At 44.8% G+C, this 16,280-nt stretch overlaps 2 protein-coding genes across 3 annotated transcripts in view; one reads left to right on the forward strand and one right to left on the reverse strand.

Annotated features, from left to right (window-relative positions):
* zgc:172282 (leucine-rich repeat and fibronectin type III domain-containing protein 1-like protein) overlaps positions 1 to 16,280 on the reverse strand; it is a 166,222-nt gene that overhangs the window by 25,929 nt on the left and 124,013 nt on the right. The window lies entirely within an intron of this gene.
* On the forward strand, positions 9,405 to 10,315 carry LOC117772693. The gene is made up of 2 exons (XM_034604034.1): positions 9,405 to 10,069; positions 10,142 to 10,315. Exons 1-2 carry the CDS (start codon positions 9,481 to 9,483, stop codon positions 10,279 to 10,281), a joined length of 729 nt encoding a protein of 242 aa, XP_034459925.1. The 5' UTR covers positions 9,405 to 9,480; the 3' UTR covers positions 10,282 to 10,315.

Raw genomic sequence — 16,280 nt, forward strand, 5'->3', positions numbered from 1 at the left:
AATAATCACATCACAATTCGTAAATGACTGTTAGGAATTGCCTCAAAGCGGCGTTTCCCTCAGAATTAATTCAATCTACAGCCGTAACAGGGAGCACATGGACGGAGGTCACTCTAACGTGCAAAAGATTCCGAGTGACAGGTACACAGACTAAGGAGAGAAGGATAATTTCTTGCATGAGGGAAAGAACTGCATTGCATGCCACAGCTGCAGCTGAAACTAAGAGGTCTGACCATCTGCGTGGATGGTAACGATATTGACCATAGTGCAAGCACACAATATCTTGCAGTAGTGCAAGCATGCGGTAGCATAACAGAATGAGCAAGCATGCAGCAAACAATATCTCTTATGTTATAGTGAGATGTGTAAAAACATATTTGGTTCTTTATGTCACTGTGGCAGGACAAATTAGAATATGGTGGCCCACCACAGTCTAACGCTGGACTACTAACCTAATGCAATACAAAGTTAAAAGATAATCTAAATCATAACCCTTCCATCCTGTTTACTTAGCTGGTAACACACATCCTGTAACAAACATTTATTCAAGAGCAATTTTTGTTAACAGAGCCAGAGAGTCCAGGACAACCAATACAAAAGTGAGTCTGGAGCCCTGGTGTGATAAGTGAGAAAACAAAATAACACAAATGATTTAGTATGGCCCTCGAAGGCAGTAATATAAATTAAAATGGCTCTTGATATAAAAAAAGGTCCCCCAGCCCTGGTCCAGATGATGAATGGGAAACACAGCTTAAAGACATGCTAGTAAGCTGTCTTCTTCATGTGTTACAGCTGCTCTTTCTAAATCTAAAAGCTTGAAATTCTGCCCTGTTTTTGGCATTATTCTTTTGCCTCCACTTACATTTATTTAAAAAATATTTTTCAAAGCCTTGATTTAAATATACTACTAATATAACTTCCTCTCCTTGTATACTCCCGCACATCATCATCTCGACAGACTATTTTTAACCTCCACTGAGAGACCAATGAGATTTCACAGTGACCGGTGGGAACTGGGGAGCAGGACGTCCTCCGCCTGTGCTGCGACAAAGCACAATCTGCCACAGCGCATGTATCATCTTGAAAGCTGAATAGCGACGGTAAAGATGCCATCTCTGCACGCTTCTTTAAAGGTGTGAACTGGTTCAGAGAAAGAAGAAACATTCGGAGCCGCCCTCCTCCTGTTGGTGTGTTTTACGTCTGTCAGGCCTGTTTTCTCACGTACCGCGACTGTTTTATCAGAGAATTCATATTGACACGTCCCCCTCCCCCCTTCATCAGCGTTCCTTTCTTGCTTTTTCATCTCTAATTGCTTTCAGCAGCCCAGCAATCGAAGACCAGTAATTACTGTGGATCGCTGTCATGTCCCCAGGTTATTTATCACATGTGCGGCACACAGCAGCACCAACGATATCAACATCGGACTGCTTGATAACTGCAATGGAAAATCCCACAAATAATTTGCATAGCTTTTTTTAATTTAGAACAGTCAAAAATGCATTTATTTCCCAAAGTTAGGTACAGATAGATATAAAGATGGACAGATCTTAGCATCACAACCCAGTGTCACTTGTTAGAACAAGTGACACTGGGTTGTGATGCTACCAGATCATTGTTTAAAAAAAATTTAATAAACTGTTGTTTAGTTAAAATATTGAGGCTTGTGAAGGAGTGTGTATACTTGTGTTGTTTGCTAGACTGACAGCTCAAAAAGCAGCACTTACTGTGAGGGAATTCTTGCAGGGAGAAGGAATACAGTTTTTTTTCTGCAGACATAATTATTTATTCTCAATACCAAAGGCATCAGGGAGATCAGGCTGATGGGAAAGTCAACAAGTTAACTCCTCAGTGTTTGAACGTGGCGTAACTATGTTGTGCTCTGTGGGAAACATAGTGACCATTAAGCAGTTGTCCATTGTACGGATTAAATGAAACTTTGATGCAAATAATTTAAATCAAGGTTTTGTACTCGTTCAAATTATTTGAGTAATCGTTACAGTCCTAAATCTCGCCAAGTCAAAATGGCCACATACCACTAGTCTGAATGTGGAGCTATCTTGGACAGATGCATCTAAACCTCGGCTCATCTTGCCGAACCATTGTTTTGTCTTTTCTATCTGTCTCTCAGAGATATTATGAACCTTCCTCCGTCTGGCTTCCTAATTCAACCTTGGATCCATTGAATACTGCAATAGAGGAAAGAGGACTCTGTATTATAGCACAAATATGAATCTTCCCCTGACTTTACTCTATGCTCTGTCATCCTGGGTTAGAGAGGCCTAAAATAAGTCAATGCAGATGAAGTGTTTTTAAATACACCCAAACCATAACAATGAACCATTGCCAAGTTTGTGTTTTCAACCGTCAGTAACCATCAGAAACATAGGAGAGCAGTAAATCTAATAACACTATTGATACGCAGCTTTAAAAGCTTTTAGTAACTTGTGGCAGATGTTCTGTTTGTCTTTAGTTCTTTCTCTTTATTCTCCAGTCTGTGCTACATCCACAAAAACAAACAAAAGCAAGGGAGATAAGACACCATCCAAAAACGTTGTCTCCTGTCTCAAACCTCTTAGATGTTATTTATCCGATTTTGACAACTTATGAATAAATAACTAAATATAAGACAGTTTAGCCCAGTCTTGCTGTTGTATCACACACACATACACAAAGGGCAGAATGTGGGGATCAGTAATAAGCAGCAGTCAGAGGCTGACGGAGGCCTCAGTGTCTGTGGTCACAACTGGCATTAATAGATGCTAATAGAGCTGTCATTAGCAGCTCTACTTCGTTAGCATGTCATTATTGTCTATTCTCTGAAGGGAACAGTGACAGGTCGGTAAGAGGCTCTTGTTACAACAGCAGAGTAACGAGGGGCTGCCACGCTGCTGAGGCCTGCGTCTGCATGTTCGCGGATGAGTGTGCGCGAGTGCAAGTGTGGCTGACATTTCCATATGTATGCTCACGTGCACATCTGTTTCCGTGCATGAGCCTGACATTTTCAGCTGTCTGCGCTCAGTTATGTTGACTGACTGGAGGACGCTTTGTTTGCAAATACTGTCCATCAATCAGCCCTTGGGCACTCAAAATGCATACATGCGCTTCGATTTGTGTGTGCACACACAAACACACACACACATGAGATGTCATGAAGTCACATCCAGAGCCCTGGGTTCTGACTGTTGATCTAAGCAAAACGTCAAGTGAATATTTATGATAATGTGCCCCGGCTGTTTTTAAATAATTTAATGTGCCAATTATTCCTCCAGTGCAGGCTGCGCTGAACAGAGGAGGGCAAAGGTTTGACAGCAAAGTCCCTGCAGCACACACATCCTGTCCGTCCCGTCGCACACACAGCAAAAAATGACAAAGAATGCGTCACTGAACAGAACATGGAGGAAGGACGTGCAGACAGACTTTAAACTTCAAACCAAATATGCTCATCTGCCCCCCCAAAAAAGCAAAATTATACATTGAAATATTTCATGTTTTCAAAAAATGGACTGTAACTCTGGTTGTTTTTCTGTTTGCAGACGTTCCTTGAATGAATTACCTGCGAGCTATTGTCGGGCTCTAAAGCTTTTTTCTCCAAACCACCCATTGGCTTCTGAGGGGAACGCAGCCCAGACAGGTGCGTGACAAAAGCTCAGAAAAGAGACAAAACTCGCACTTTACGATTTCAAAGATTTGGAAGTGAAAGTGACTGGAGCAGACAATGTTGCCAGAGGGAAGAAACTACTGAGCCGCTAAGTAGATGTTATAGAGAAGTTATCAGTGGGAGAATCTCACTTGACAAGACTGAGCTTCCGTCGTCTGCTGTCCAGAGCGTCACCACTGTTAGTGGACGCCTGGGTGTTGTCGAGCAGGAAGTAAATCACAGGATTTAACTAAGGAGAAATAATGTGTATTTAATTTATACTTTATACTTGTCAGTTATTTGAGCTGCAACATTGAGGGGATGGGTCAGTGGACAAAACAAAATCTGGTGCAGTAGCAGAGGATTCTTTCACCTGGGTTTACTAAGGAATGAAATATCACTTGCCTCTCAGGGAACAATTCTCCTGTCTTCAAATATTGAAAAAAGCCATCCAGGGCTTCCCTAAATCCCTTTCACATTTTTTACAGAAAACAGTAGCCATCAGGTATTCTCAGGACCCGGCGAAAAACTTTGACGTTACAAGCTTTAATTATGAAAATAAGTGCCACATAATTAATCATTCTGTGCGACTTTGCCTTCGGGACTGTGCCCTGTTGCCCCCTCTTAGCATGCGAGCTGTCCTCCTTCATCCTCCCCCGGGGAACTGAGTCAGTATTTTTCCAGATTCCACTGAGTGGCTGGATCTATTAGCTTTTCAGTCCAGCAGTGTTTTGACACAGCCCATCTCTTTCTTTTTTCTCCCTTTTTTTTCATCATCATAGCCTTTCTGTCTCTCTCCCAGCACCCTGCTTATAATTCTCCTCCCTCCATAGTTCCACTTCACTCCCTGTTTCCCCTTTTAAATCCTCCCTGTCTCGATGTCTTTCCATCTCTCTCAGCTTGCTCTCCTCCTAATTTCTTCCATCATCTCCAATTTCTCTGCCTCTCTGTCTGTGTTTTTTTTTTTTCATTTACTCTCTCACACCAATATTCAGACAGATCCGATTTCAGCGGTGTGAGACGACCACGTGAGAAGATTCAAATCATTTTTCCATTACCGGTTTTAAAAGAAATCTAGTAGCCAGATGCAGAAATCAGGGTTTGAGGTATAACACCAACACTGACAGGCATAAAAGCCAATAATAACACCAGCCACAGTGATACATACTGCTGTACCATTGGCTTTCTGGAACACGATCACAAAACTACTTATATTTGTGTGCTGTAATTCTCAAAACCTGTCTTCTATTATTATTTTTCCTAAAACCAAGAAGTATTTCGTTTTATCTAATTACCGCAGAAGGAGTCAGTACAGTGCTGTATATATGATACAATACAATCTGCGTTACATTTGATTTTCTCCTCAAAATGTTTATGTTTTAATTCTAGAATCTTTTATCTTATTTTGACAAATATCCAAACTCCTCTAAACTTTGCTCATTAGTTCAACTTTTCTTTTGTAGGTCAGTGTGTCGCAATTAGTTTGAGATGCAAATACTTCAGTAATATAATTTGACAGTGACTTACACAGCTTACACCTCAGTAAGATAACTTGGAATTATTTATGTAGTTAATGTATTTATCTAGAGCAGCAGTGACGTCCCTTGTTGAAGTGATTTACGCTGACAGTGATAAAATATAAATTGGACTTGATTAGTAACAGTATAAATAAATGAAGCACAGAAGAATTAAAAAAAATATATATCACGAGAAATATTTAGTGGCAGAGGTGTGCTGTGTCTAAATGTATGAACTTCCATACTCACACTTGATATGTTGAGTGCATGAATGTGTCTTCACTGACAAGTATGGCAACACGCGGTGCACCATAAGAACCTGGATGGTGCATAACGTTCAGAAATTTGGGTCAAACGATGAACACGCTTAACCGTCAATGGTCGCCATGTTGGCTACGTAGCAGCAGAGGAATGACCAAGGATGTGTTTTTACATTTGTGAAAATGGCGGCTGAGAAGGAAGGATGCATTGTTTGCGCAGATGGTGGTGTTACTCGTGTAATGGGGGCGTACACAAGAAAGTAAAACTATCTTTATTTCTGATGAATGCATAATGGCCATGTTTGATTTGGCACTATTGGAATTCAAGGAGGAGTAAATCCTGTACACAGTGTGTGTTTACTGACTGGAGGATCTGATAGGACACAGTGATCATATTCTTACTTTCATTGATTACTTACATTAAGACCATTGGTGTTTGTGTTACACATTTACTTAAAATGTATGTTTGATTATGCAAATGTTGCATTTACTAGTTTAACACACACTGGTTTGTAAACGATTCAGAACATAAATATTATCACTGGATGAAACCAGGTCAAAATTATTTAACATCATAGTAGAGTCATGGTTTTTTTTTTAAAGAAGGGATTTGGGATATCTCTTTTTATCACCCCAAATCAAATAATAACACTAACTTGGTCTGTGGGTGAAATGCAAACAAACGTCTCTGCAAAAACTTTGAGAAAACTGATAAACGAACTGGAAAAGTTTGTTGTGTTACTGGATTGAAGACTATGAGAAAATTATGAGAAAAAAATCATTTTCATTTTCAGAAAACGGTCTTTAAAGATGTGTTTTGCACAATTCCATACATTATTTTGACCGATGAGCAGACTGATACAAACAAAATGACCATGTTTGGATCCGATAACATTGTGCAGGAGAGAGAAAGCTGCCTGTGATTATATGGGGCAGACAACCATCTCTGTGCTGCGCGTTGTGTTAGGAAGATAACTTTCGGTGAACTAAGGAGAAATCTACACAAAAATAGACAAAGTGTATAGAAATAAACACCTAAACATTCTTTATCCACATGTACTATTAACATTGACTGAAAAGGAAATGTTTTTGCCTGTTGTGTCTCATGTTCATCACAGAAATTGCTCTACAGTGTGTTTTATAATGGTCTTACACAACCAGCTCTCCATACAGTTGGCTGATATTCACTAAACACACCAAATTGTCCTGTAAGTAGGTGATCAGCCCGGGGTCATTAAACAACCTGTTAGCTTGGCAGTGTGACCACTTTAGAGATGTGATTTAATTCTGTCTATACAGGATATCATTTATACTTTGTGACTCTACTTGATTTATATTTAGCCAGAAAGTGTCACCATGTCTATTTATTCCAACATTAGTCCTATTAGAAATGATTATTGGCTGGCAATTGCAAAGCTGATATACTTAGAGTTATTACTTCATTCAGCAAATAAATACTAATCAACATTCTTTAAACTGAGAGGGAAACAAGTTTGTTTTCATGCCAACTGTTATCATGGCTACACCATATGTTTAATTACCTTTAAGCTGTTAGTTATTTTGGAATGTGGGACATGGGTTTCCATCTTGTGGCAGGAATTAAAAAAGACAATGTAAAACATCATGAATCCTAATGATTATCATGCAGATTTTTTCAGAAAAGCAAACATTGTAAAACATAAAAACTGCCACGCAGCCTTGATGTGTCAGAGCTTTGTCTTTTTACAGTAGTGTGTAATGTGTTTTTAATATTTTGTCATAGTCACATTTTTTTGACATAAGAAAGACAGCGAGAATTCCATCGATACCAGTATAGATCAGAAAACCTCACCCTCTCCATATTAGTGGATGGGAAATAGGCAAGTCAATGTGAAAATGTCAAATACATTTTTGCGAAGATGCCCTCTGTCATTTTAGGTCGTTCTTATAACACCCAGGTAGGTTCAAGTGTTTTCTGGGTAAGTAGGTTTTTTAAAAAAAAGGGTGAAACGTCATGATTGACAGCTGGAAGTGGAGACATGCTGTTCATCTTTATGTTCAGTTCATGGACAAGTCCTGAATATTTCCATTACCTGACAGATGCAGATGCAAGCGATTTGCTTGCAGTCCACTGGCTGGCAATAGTAGTGCTATAACGTTTATGAATCTAATTTATTTGCAGCAGTGCCTTCTTCTAAAGCAGATTTCTCTACATGTGACCTGATCCTTATGAGTGAGGGACAGTGTCACTCGTCTGAAGTGTCTTTAGACATTGTGAGTGTGTAGCTCATACATTATTCTGAATAGTGATTAATGGAGGGTGAAAATTTAATAGCGTCACCCAGCAGGATTATTGTTCTTGCTCTTCAGCTTTGTAGCTCTTTATCTATCGCCTTCCTCCTCCATACTCACACAACCCTTTCCTTCCTCCTTTTTTAATTTTCTCTTTAACGCCTTCTAACCATTCTTCTTTGCCGCCCACTACTTCTACTCTGCCTCTGTCCATGGTCCTACACGGACAAAACAGCAAGTTAATATTTCAGCACGATTTCACAGAGTTATCTGTCAATGAATTATATAAATGTTCCCTCCTGGATTTCTATTGAGGAAACTTTCACTTTCACAAGGACATATACAAACAGAGAGCGAGTTGGCCTCAAGGATGAAGTATTTTTCTCTTCTTTTTTTATTTTTTTGTCAGGGAGTTGGAATATCCAGAGTCAAAATCAGAAACTTGACCCAAAGATATTCTGTTATTTTGCAAAACATCCCAGTAGTTTTACGAGTTTCAAATGTAACCAGCATCATCACCTTACTGTGGGGATTATGTATGTCGGCAAGAAAACAAAACCAGTCACACTATGTACCCAGAACCATGGACAGAATATAATTTTAGTGTGACTAGAGGCATTGCATCTCTACATAAATATAATGTAGAGTGCAGATGGATGATGTTGGAAAAAACATGTATTGTACTCTACTTGAAAAGAAAATATTTCTCATTGAATGAAACCGAGATCAGATGATGCTTGGTGAAGAGCATCAAGAGAGGAAAGGAGCAAACAAAAGAAGCAGATGAGAACATTGCAGCCATAAGTGAAGAGGCTGCATCAATGAGTGTGAGCTCCAGCTGTCCCCTGGTCAGACCCTATACAGCAATAAGAGCTGGATCAATTATGAAGAGCAGAGAATGATGAAAACAAAATCTATGTTATAGATCCTTACCGCGGAAGCGGCTCGCCTATTTGTTTTGCTCCCTGCATGCCCTTTTCAAATCAATTTAGTATTTTCTTAATGTTTTTAGAAGAGAGTATTATCGATTAAGTCACAGATGATGGAAAGTAATGCAACATTATAAACACAAGTCGTTTTTTTACAAATTACTTTATGTCCAGTGCTGATTTCCCATCACAGAATGTGTTACAGCTGATATGATTTCATTATGGGAGCTGCACTTCGATGGACTGTTTTAATGAATCATTATGAGGAGAAAATAATGCTCTAACTTATCGTATCATGTTCAGTATCATGCACGCTTCCACTTCAGCCAACACACAGATTCATAACCTTTTTGCCATTATATTCTATGCCAGTGGTTCTCAAATGGGGGTACTAGTACCCCTGGGGGTACGTGAAGGTACTCCAGGGGGTATGTGAGATTTTTTTTAAATATATTTAAAATTAGCATCCATTCAAAAATCCTTTAAAAATGGTTATTTTGTAGTGAGTGGGGGACTTACATAATTCAACCTCCGCGCTCAGTATGTGTTCGCACCATTGTTTACGTAATGCGTTCGGCGTCAGGCTCCTGCGTGGGTGATGACGTCGACCCCAGTGCATGCTGGGTGGCGTGATGACGTCAGGGGCCCGGCGCGACGGGAACGTAATGACGTCCGGGACCCCGGGGCATGCTGGGGTATTTAACGCCATCTTGTTTGTTTTGATTTGGATGCTAACTGATGCTAAATAAACGGAGCCCCACTCGTGTTCCAGACTGGATGGAAGTTGTGATGTGCTTTATCTCAATTTCCACACTGGTGACCTTGACGTTCGTTTGATTGACGTTTTTCACAAACGGGACCTGACCATGGCTGTGCACGCTGTGGCCCTCAAACTCCCCGAATTCTGGGAGGCATCAGCTTCAGCATGGTTTGCCCAGACGGAGGCGCAGTTTGCCCTGCGGGACATAACAGCTGACACAACACGTTTCTACTACGTTGTGTCAGCTCTTGGAAGTTCAACAGCATCCCGGGTGGTGAGTCTGCTGAAACACCCTCCAGCTATGGACAAGTATGAGGCACTCAAAGCTCACCTGTTAAAGACTTTTGAACTGTCAGACGCTGAGAGAGCCAGCAGGCTTTTCTCCCTCCAAGGACTGGGTGATAGCAAACCATCTGAGCTCATGGACCATATGCTGGATCTCCTGGGGGAGCACAGCCCCCATTTTCTTTTCACCCAGCTTTTCCTGCGTCAGCTGCCTTCCCAAGTCAGAGCTGCGTTGGCCAACACCACAATCACCGACTGTAGACAACTGGCTGAAGAGGCTGATAAATCTTTTGTGGCGAGTCAAGAGCGCTATGTAATGGCCGCGTTTCTGGCACCGCACGGCGATCCAGTGACCATGGAGGATTCCACACTCATCGCAGCAACCTCTTCTCGTCGGCAGCAGTCTTCAGGTCGGCAGCTACCTTCAGGCCCCCAGCAGTCTTCAGGTCGGCAGCTACCTTCAGGCCCCCAGCAGTCTTCAGGTCGGCAGCAACCTTCAGGCCCCCAACAGTCTTCTTCAGGCTTGTGCTTCTACCACGAGAAGTTTGGACCGAAGGCTTATAGATGTCGGCCGCCCTGCAGGTTCGGCGGGTCGGGAAACGCCAGGGCCGGCGCTCAGTAGTGGCCATGAGTGTCGGCCACGTCGGCAGGCTGCTGTTTATCCGGGACAACATCTCCGGACGACGTTTCCTGTGCGATACGGGAGCACAGAGGAGCGTCCTGCCTGCATCCCGTTTGGATATGGTGACTGACAGCCACGGGCCCCCGATGGAAGCGGCTAATGGGACCCCCATCCGCACGTATGGACTGAGGTACGTTGAGTTGTGTTTCGGGGGGCATCGGTTTGGCTGGGATTTTGTCACGGCAAAGGTCGCCGTTCCCCTCCTTGGCGCTGATTTTTTGTGTGCCCATGGACTGTTGGTGGATGTAAAGAACCGCCGTTTGATCGACGCCGCCACGTTCTGTTCTTATACGTGCACACTCGGCGGGGCTGGCTCCATGGGACTGTCTAGCATGCTGTCCACACCGGATGACTTCCGGATGACTTACTGGCTAGCTTTCCATCACTCACTCAGCCCACTTTCTCCGCGTCTGCCGTGAAGCATGGTGTGGAGCACCACATCGCCACTACTGGTCCACCCGTCTACGCCCGTGCTCGCCGCCTCGACCCGACCAAGCTTGCCGTGGCTAAGGCCGAGTTTTCCAACATGGAACGCCTGGGAATAGTCCGCCGATCCGACAGCCCGTGGGCGTCACCTCTTCACATCGTCCCCAAGCCTGGTGGTGGCTGGCGCCCATGTGGCGACTACAGGCGGCTTAATGAGGCAACAACACCTGACCGATACCCAGTCCCGCACATACAGGATTTTTCAGCACACCTGGCCGGGATGGTGATTTTTTCTAAGGTAGACCTCGTCCGGGGCTATCATCAGGTGCCTATGCACTCACTGGACATTCCAAAAACAGCGGTGATTACGCCGTTCGGGCTTTTTGAGTTCCTAAGGATGCCGTTCGGACTTAAAAACGCAGCCCAAGCTTTTCAACGCCTCATGGACTCTGTTTTACGTGACCTGCCTTTTCTTTTTGTGTATTTGGACGACATTCTGGTTGCAAGCACGTCCGAATCTCAGCACCGGTCGCACCTCCGAGTGCTTTTTGAGCGGCTCAACCAACATGGCCTGATTGTTAACCCTGCTAAGTGCCAGTTTGGTCGCTCCACCATTGATTTCCTGGGACACAGAGTCACTAAGGATGGCGCAGTCCCTCTCCCATCAAAGGTGGAGGCGGTCACACGTTTTCCACGCCCGCTCACCGTGAAAGCCCTGCAGGAATTCCTCGGCAGGGTGAACTTTTATCATCGGTTCATCCCTCGAGCCGCTCAGCTCATGCAGCCCCTGCACGAGGCCTTGAAAGGCAAGCCCATGCACGCCGTGGACTGGACTGAGGGCAGGGATAAGGCTTTTGCTGACACTAAGGCAGCCCTTGCGCACGCCGCTATGCTGGCACATCCTTCTGCCACAGCCTCCATCGCCATCACCTCAGACGCCTCGGATTACGCTGTCGGGGCTGTCTACGAGCAGTGGGTAGGCGGGGCCTGGCAGCCGCTTGCTTTCTTCAGTCGACAACTGCGCACCAACGAGCGGAAATACAGCACGTTCGATCGGGAGCTGTTGGGTCTCTACCTCGCCATCAGACACTTCCGTTTCCTGCTGGAAGGTCGACACTTCACCGCTTTCGTCGACCACAAACCACTGGTTTTCGCCATGGCCAAGGTGGCTGAGCCGTGGTCCGCCCGCCAGCAACGTCATCTGTCCTACATCTCCGAGTTCACCACGGATTTACAGCACGTGGCCGGTAAGGACAACCAGGTGGCGGACTGCCTGTCACGGGCTGTGGCAGGAGCAGTCCATCTTGGCCTGGATTACGGCCGCATGGCAGCGGACCAGACCACAGATCCAGACTTACACACCCTGAGGACCTCGACTACAGGTTTGAAGATAGAGGACGTCGTGTTTGGGGAGGCTGACACCACGCTCCTGTGTGACGTCTCCACAGGCAGGCCTCGGCCGATCGTGCCCACGGGATGGAGACGCCGCGTTTTTGATGCCATCCATGGCCTCTCCCATCCTGGGTCAAAAGCGTCGCAGAGACTGGTGGCGGCGAAGTTTGTTTGGCACGGCCTCAAAAAGGACGTTAGAGACTGGGCTGCCACTTGTCTGGAGTGCCAACGGGCCAAAGTGCACCGACACACTAAAGCCCCGTTAGAGTTGTTCCCGGTGCCAGAGAGGCGGTTTGATCATGTCAACGTGGATCTGGTCGGCCCTCTACCCTCCTCTCATGGTTTCACCTACCTGTTCACCATGGTTGACAGGACCACCCGTTGGCCTGAGGCTGTGCCACTGACATCGCTGACATCCGTGGAGATGACACGGGCATTTATCGGCACCTGGGTTGCCCGCTTTGGCACCCCTTCGGACATATCCTCTGACCGGGGTGCGCAGTTCACGTCTGAGCTGTGGAACACGGTGGCCCAGAGCCTCGGAGTGAAACTCCACCGCACGACTGCATATCACCCGCAGGCTAACGGTCTCTGTGAGCGGTTCCATAGGTCGATGAAGGCTTCACTTCGGGCTGGCCTCAAAGACTGCAACTGGGTCGACAAGCTCCCGTGGGTGATGCTGGGCATCAGAACTGCACCAAAGGAAGACCTGCAATCCTCATCCGCGGAGCTTGTCTATGGCCAGCCTCTGCGGGTCCCAGGGGATTTTGTTCCTACCTCCAACGTCCCTTGGTCTGCGGCTCCCCAGCGGGCCACGCTACTGGACAACGCAAGGCTTTTCGCACCTGTCCCTACTTCCCGGCACGGCCTCCCTCAGTCGCACATCCCCGCTGGGCTTCAGAAGGCGGAGTACGTTTTTGTTCGCCACGACGCTCACAGGGGACCACTACGGCCGCCCTACGAGGGCCCATTTCGCGTGTTGGAGAAGGGGGACAAACATTTTGTGGTGGACATGGGAGGCAAACCGGAGCGACTCTCCATTGACCGCCTCAAACCAGCTCATCTGGACGTGGCTAAGCCCGTTGAAGTAGCCCAGCCCCCACGACGCGGGCGGCCTCCAGTTATGCATCCACCCCCTGTTCCCCTTCTTATCAAACCTCCCACACTCCATGCCCCACACTCCTGTCAAGGCGGGATACCTGCCACAGTAGTGTCTCCTCCACCCCCTCCAAAACGCAGTCGTTTTGGCCGGTTAATACAACCACCTGTTTGGTGATATTTTTTGTCTGCTATGGTGAATTCTGGGGGGACGTGTGTAGTGAGTGGGGGACTTACATAATTCAACCTCCGCGCTCAGTATGTGTTCGCACCATTGTTTACGTAATGCGTTCGGCGTCAGGCTCCTGCGTGGGTGATGACGTCGACCCCAGTGCATGCTGGGTGGCGTGATGACGTCAGGGGCCCGGCGCGACGGGAACGTAATGACGTCCGGGACCCCGGGGCATGCTGGGGTATTTAACGCCATCTTGTTTGTTTTGATTTGGATGCTAACTGATGCTAAATAAACGGAGCCCCACTCGTGTTCCAGACTGGATGGAAGTTGTGATGTGCTTTATCTCAATTTCCACAATTTAATAAATATTCAATAAAATATAAGTGTTTAATAAATCAGACCCTGATGGCACAGCGCTGTGTATTACATATATTTTCAACCAAAAATACTTTGCGCTGGTTAGGGGTACTCGGCTGAAAAAATATTTCACAGGGGGTACATCACTGAAAAAAGGTTGAGAACCACTGTTCTATGTTACTGCAGGTAACTATTATGTTGGACTGAAGGCATTAAGTGTGATCTGTATGACGGCTAAGGCACAAACAGGACCCTCCCACAGCCCTATCATATCTGAGATACAACTGCAAATGTAGTTTTGCTTCTAAAAATGTAAAGCTAATCCCCGTTATTACTTGTGATTAAAATGTCACTGATTCTGTGTAAGAGTCGTAGATGTTTTGTCCAGTACTCACAAGCCACAGTGACAATTTATCATATGTAACTAGGAGTCACATAAAAGCAAAAGAAAAAGACTTCATCCTTGATTTCATAAAATGAGCTACAAAATGCACACTGATACTCATCTTAATAAGCTTTAAACCCATTAGAAATGGGATTTATAAGTACAGTATGGTCACTTTACTTGTGTGACTTAACAATACGAATTTACATCAGCTATTTGTTATCTCTCCGGATGCCGAAAGAGTTGAGGCGATTATATATATATATTATCTAAGATGCATTGAAGTATGTGGAAGTGCATACTTTTTTTGGGGGGGTCAGACATTTGGTCTTACCCCGGGTGCACATGATGCTCAAAGCTGAAGTCTGAGAGTATCCAGATCTGTGACATTATGATGGCATTTCCATTCACAAATGATGTTCTCCTTTTGCTTGACAGATTTGCTCTGAGCAGTCGAGCGTTGTGCTGCCAAGTTTCAGACGATATCGAGCGGTTGCATAAATTCGGGGTCCAATCACAACGCTTAGATGCAACAAAAAAAAAAATCATCTTTTATTTTTTTGACCTTCACCTACAGCCAAGAGTGTTTTGGTGACCAGAGGAATTCAAGCAGCCAGAATGAGATTCATTCACATGCTGGCCGAGCACGGTATCTGTGACACAGTGACGAGCCAGGCAATCCACAGGGCTTCAGAGTTAAGCTCCCACTCCTCTGCATTCAGGGCAGCCAGCTGAGGTTGTCAGGCACCTGGTTGGGACGCCATCCCCTCATGTGCATCGCTTTGAATGTATACCTGTCACGGCTGACTGAGAGGGCAGCCTGGGGGGTAGGCGCAGGCTGGAGAGGCATGCTGGAGGGGGTTCCAGCTGGCAGGACAGCTACTCAGGATCCCCCAAAAGGAGCAGCTGCTGCAGAAAAACGATTTATACACTGCTCTGCTTGTCCTGTTGTCACCTCCAACATGACGGCAGAAGAGAAATATAATAATCTACTGCCTCCTGCAATTAAAATGTGACCACATAGTTTCCATGGTGTTTCAACAACACACAGCCTGACCACTGAGGAATTCATTATTATTTGAACATTGAATCTTACTAGAATGGCACTCATGGAGCTCATACCTCCGCCAAGGCCCAACAGTCCCCTTAAGAAACTGCATTTTTTTTTACCAACATCCAGTAATTATTCTCTTAAATATTAATGAAAATGTTGAAAGACAAAAGAAAACCATTCCTGGATCAGCCCTTTGATCCGGATCCACAACAACATTTTAATGGGTTCTTCCCTGACCCATACCGCATTTTTCCACCAAGTTTCTGCGTAGCCCATCCAGCAGTTTTTGTGTAATCCTGCTGACAGACAAAAAAATAGACAACGACAAAAACTCCTTGGCTGAGGTAATAATATTGAGTTTCCCTGCCATAGACACTACTCTCCAGCCATGAAATAGTAAGTGTCCGTTATCGTTATGTCAGGCTTTAAACATAATCAGTAGTAAACCATCTCAGGCATGACACCAACATTCAACATGAGTGGTGATGTTTCTTGGTCATTAAGGCAGAGCCAAGAAATTCTGATCATTTCCTTTTTTGCTTCCAAGTAACTCCCTCGCAACAACTAGATGACTGGCAGAAAAGATTAACACTGTCACAGCAGTAGGCATCAGGCTGTTTTTGGATCATGAGCAGCGGAGGTGCTGATTTTTTTATGTGTTAAGTTCTGCTAAAATAAGCATTTTCTTTGGTGAGTAATAATAAGTCACCCTACAGTACCTGGATTCTGTTCAAACTGGAGTCGTGAATGTGAATGCACCTTTTCTCTGCACAGTTTTCACCTGAAAGATCACAGTGGACTTATTTTACCGCTGAGCACACTGCACAAAGAATTGCACTGAGCCCCACCAGACCAGGGTGATACACAAACAGTGATTGCTTGGGGAGGGGGGGTAAGCATATTAGCACCATTTTGATAATGACAGTAAACCTCATCATCTTACACTTTTAATGGCAGACTTGTGGCTTCGTAATTCCCTCCTCACTGGTCGGATATTACTACAGGTACAGTATTCCTGGAATATGCTCAGAACGCTGCAAGGAAACAACATC

The sequence above is a fragment of the Hippoglossus hippoglossus genome, chromosome 13, assembly GCF_009819705.1.
Source record: "Hippoglossus hippoglossus isolate fHipHip1 chromosome 13, fHipHip1.pri, whole genome shotgun sequence".
In the NCBI taxonomy this organism is placed as follows: domain Eukaryota; kingdom Metazoa; phylum Chordata; class Actinopteri; order Pleuronectiformes; family Pleuronectidae; genus Hippoglossus; species Hippoglossus hippoglossus.

What these genes read in the sequence shown, in the direction of transcription:
- LOC117772693 (XM_034604034.1), top strand. Translation starts at nt 9,481, where the DNA reads ATGGCTGTGCACGCTGTGGCCCTCAAACTCCCCGAATTCTGGGAGGCA. An exon ending in TCGTCGGCAGCAGTCTTCAG is followed by an intron (nt 10,070 to 10,141) that starts GTCGGCAGCTAC and finishes AGCAGTCTTCAG; the next exon opens with GTCGGCAGCAACCTTCAGGC.